The sequence below is a fragment of the Brassica oleracea genome, chromosome C4 (genome assembly GCF_000695525.1).
Source record: "Brassica oleracea var. oleracea cultivar TO1000 chromosome C4, BOL, whole genome shotgun sequence".
Classification (NCBI taxonomy): Eukaryota; Viridiplantae; Streptophyta; class Magnoliopsida; order Brassicales; family Brassicaceae; genus Brassica; species Brassica oleracea.
Window position 1 is genome coordinate 6332418 of NC_027751.1, and position 4327 is coordinate 6336744.

General features: G+C 36.0%; 1 protein-coding gene across 1 annotated transcript; it reads right to left on the reverse strand.

Moving 5' to 3' along the window:
* Positions 1-1395: 1395 nt before the first annotated feature.
* LOC106337960 (glutathione S-transferase T3-like) lies at positions 1396-2256 on the reverse strand. Its single transcript, XM_013777047.1, has one exon. It carries the CDS (start codon positions 2254-2256, stop codon positions 1396-1398), a length of 861 nt encoding a protein of 286 aa, XP_013632501.1.
* Positions 2257-4327: the final 2071 nt, after the last annotated feature.

Genomic DNA, 4327 nt, shown 5'->3' on the forward strand with positions numbered 1-4327 from the left:
TTTCCAAGCGGTGGGACAATTCTTCCACTCCCAATGCATACAGTCGATGCTTCCTATCATTCCGGGAAATCCACGATACTCTCCCATATCAAGTAGACGTTGAAGATCAGCCGGTGTTGGTCTTCTAAGGTATTCATCGCCGAATAAATTGATTATTCCTTCTACAAAATTCTCCAAACATAACCGAGTTGTAGTTTCACCGAGCCGAAGATATTCGTCGACCGTATCCGCCGTAGTACCATACGCCAAGACACGAATAGCCGCCGTACATTTTTGGAGTGAAGAAAGACCAAGCCTCCCAAAACCATCTTCCCTTTGACGAAAGTATTGAACTTCATTGGAGAGTCGATCAACAATACGCATGAACAATGGCTTGTTCATTCTAAATCGTCGACGGAAAAGATTTGGAGGATATGTCGGAGTTTCACTGAAATAATCATTCCACAAACGTTGATGGCCTGCTTCACGATTTCTTTCGATATAAACTCGTTTTTTCCTTCTCTTCCTTGCTTCCTCCTGATCAACGTGATGCATGCAAATATTTTCCAACGTTTGATCAAAATATTGATCAAAACATTGATCAAAACTTTCATCATCTACTTCCTCGAAATTGGTATTAGATGAAGATGCCATAGATGATTTGGTGATGATTTGGTGATGAGTTGGCGTTTGTAATGACTTTGTGAAAACAAGAGACGAGTTGGTGAAGAAGTGAGGTTGATGACTTTATAATACAAGAAGTGATCAATACAAGACCCGTGATCATACAAGACCCGTGATCAGATAACACAAAACTATGTATAACACACATGCATAATACATACAAGACCCGTGAATTTACAACACACATGATCAACAAACACCCGTGATCTGACCAAACACCCGTGATCACCCGTTACAAAACGCTGAAGACAACACCCATGACCTAACACAACCGAGTACATCTCAGTCTAGCTGTTCCGTGACATGAAACACCCGTGAATCTTCAACTGAATACGGTAGCGGGAACACTCATTACTACCAATCCCACGTATTTTATTCGTTTTAAACGAACATGGTACGTGGCTTTGATGGTAATGAGTAGTCCCATTACCTTATTGTCTTCTTCACCTGAGACAATGACATAGAACATGTATCAAGTTAGAACACAAGAAAATGTTACCAAGAACTACAAACAAAGATCACAGAACAAGAACACTCATGAAAGCATTAACATGAAAACATGAAAATTCATTAAGCCGAGAAACATGAAAGCATTTTAACAACATGAAAATCCAACAACCCGAGAAAGTATTGAACTTGAAAAACACTTAGAGGTTAAACCCAAACTAAGACCGAGACAAATATTTAGAGCTTAAACCGAGACTAAGACCGAGACCCACACTTAAACTAAGATCACATCAACTCATTTACAAGCTTCTTCTTCAAAGCTTCCTCATAATCAGCTAGAGGCACTTGTTTTGTAACAAGACTCTCAAGTAGCTTCATCTTGGAGACCTTTTCCTTCATTGCCAAATCCTTTTCCTTGATGCTCCACATAGTTTGCAAGGCAGAGAGCTCCTTCACATCACACATCGGCGTCTTACCTCGCGCTTTTGCTGCCTTGACACCTAGGGGACGGATGGTTCCTTCAACATCAACAGCTTGAGAGCATGCTGAATCAAAACCGTCTTCACATTTTCTTTTTTTGGAGCTTCTGTCATTTATAACCGTGGAGAGCTCACACCACTTCTGGTCATTGCGGAGCTCTTTCCACGCGTGTTTAAGCGTGAACTTCTTCTTATACGAGTTGTAAAAAATTTCATGGGCAACTTTGAGAACATCATTCTCGTTTTGCCCACTACTCTTCTCTCTACTAGCGGCCTCGTAAGCACCACAGAACTTACACACTAAATCGTTTAGTTTGTGCCAACGCTGCTTGCATTGCGTGGACCCTCTTTTCTCACACCCAGCCAGCATGGGACTCGCAGAGAAGTACGCTGCTATGCGTTTCCAGAACGAGTCAGAGCGTTGCTCATTCCCGACCACGGGGTCTTTACTCGTGTTTAGCCACGAGCTTATGAGAACGACATCGTCTATTGGTGTCCACGCCCTTCTTGGTGTACGCGCTGCAGGACTTTCTTGTTCGAAGTTTGAACCTTCTGAAGCTTGCGTGCCAAAGAGAGGAATAGAAGAAGATTCTAAACCAATGGAAGATTCTTGTTGACTTTGAAGAAGATCAACAAAATTGCAAGATAGATATGGATTAGAATCCATATCTGAAAGTTGATGAGAATAGAGATGGAAGTTATGATAACAAAGCGAGAAGAGAATAGAGGCGAGTTTAGGAGTTGCAAAAGTAAGAGAAGAAACGAAGGAATTTAAAGAAGAGAGAAAGAAATGAACATTTGAGAACGCTGAGATAAGAGGCATTGATCACACCCACAACCAATAACCAATTTGAGTAGACATATATCTAATTCATTTAACACACTTAAACCAGCTTCACAACCACAATTCTTAAATCACACCTAACATAACATAGTTTCCTAGCTAACCATTAATCACACAACAGACATAAGCCATTCATAATCAACGGCAACCATAAACGTACACAGACCAATTCATTAATTGCCAAGATTTATTTCATCAGAGACGCTAACTCAATCCAACTCTATGAAACTCTATGCAACTCTATTTAACCATAAACAGGCTAAATCGGGAAGGGGGAGATTTGTTGGATTTCCCTCCTTAAGCCCAAAACTAATCAAATCATAATCAAGCCTTAGTCCAAGAAGAAGAAACATCTAGAGAAAAGTGGAGAAGTATAGAAGAAGAATTGTGTAGAAGAAGAGAGAAAGTTATGGAGTTAGATATTTTGAAATAAATAATAATTTAGAGAAATCTAGAACTTGTTGGAGTGTGCTCCTTCACTTGTATAAATAGGGGTGCTTAGCACCATTTGTCCACTAGGGCTTGACATACAAGGAACAAGTTTCAGGTCTTGTAAAAATCAGGTTGAACTGGAGTGTGGTAAGAGACTCCTCTGTTTTATTCATGTTCTCAAAGGCTATATTTGTAAAAAAATTTCTTTGTTATATAATACCTGAAGATAATCTGCAAATATTATTGAGTGGCCCTGAATCTTTTTTTATCCATAGACATAAAACAAATGACACGCCTTTGTCAAAGAAACACAATAAAACAGAGCCATATGACCTTTAAGCTTCGGGGTTTTTCGGTTGCTTATTTTCCAAGTTACTCCCTCGGTTTCAAAAAGATCCATATTTTAGAAAAAAAAATTATTTCAAAAAGATATATATTTTATATTTTCAATGCATAAATTAATTACAAATTGTAAACTTCAAAAAACATAATAGTGTTTATAAAAATTTTATTGGTTAAAAGTTGTGGGGAATGATTGATAACGGAAAATAATGCATTGGTAATTAAAATTTGATATGTTTTCTTATTAAGCGTGAAAAACTTAAAATATACATCTATCTTTCTGAAACCCAGAGAGTATGTGTTATTTGTAAAGTTTCTTTTATAACCAAACTTACTCTCTAAATTTTAATATCGAGTTTTATGCTAAATCAGTCAAACTGAAAGCGAACGTTCAAACTTTTACATATGTGGACCATGATTAACTCGGGTTCTTAGAGTGGGGTTCTTAACGAAAGTTAAGAAACGATTTCTTAATTTTTAACTAAAAAAACTAAGAACTGGTTCTTAAAGTAGAAACAGTTTCTTAACTTCTGCTAAGAACCCCACTCTAAGAATCCCGGGTTAATCATAGTCTTAGGATCTCCAAACCATTGATATTTTCACCTCTATAATATCATTTAGAAATGAAATTGTTCACACCCATCTCTATTTCTTCATCTATAATAGAGATCTCTATTTTTTTCTCCATTTATAGAGGAAGAAATAGCATTCCTCTATTTTTTACTCTAAATTTAAAGATTGCTATTTTAGAAGAATACATAGGAGCATATTTCACCTCTATTATAGAGTTCTTCTATTTTAGAGGTAAAAATAGCAAAATATATTGGAGATGGTCTTAAGGCATCTCCAACAGTACTCTATAATTTTCGTTATATTCAATTCTAAAATAAAATAATTTTATTATAAAATTGAATTTACTTCAATAGTTAACTCTATAACGGAATATTGTTTTTTACTTTAAAAATATAGTAAAAAATAACATTTATCTATATTTCACTTTACAATAGACTAATCATATTATAAAATAAATTATTGTAGAAAATCTAACTCTATAATAGAATTATTTATTTTAGAATAAAATATAGAAAAAAATTATAAATTACCATTGGAGATGGTTTTA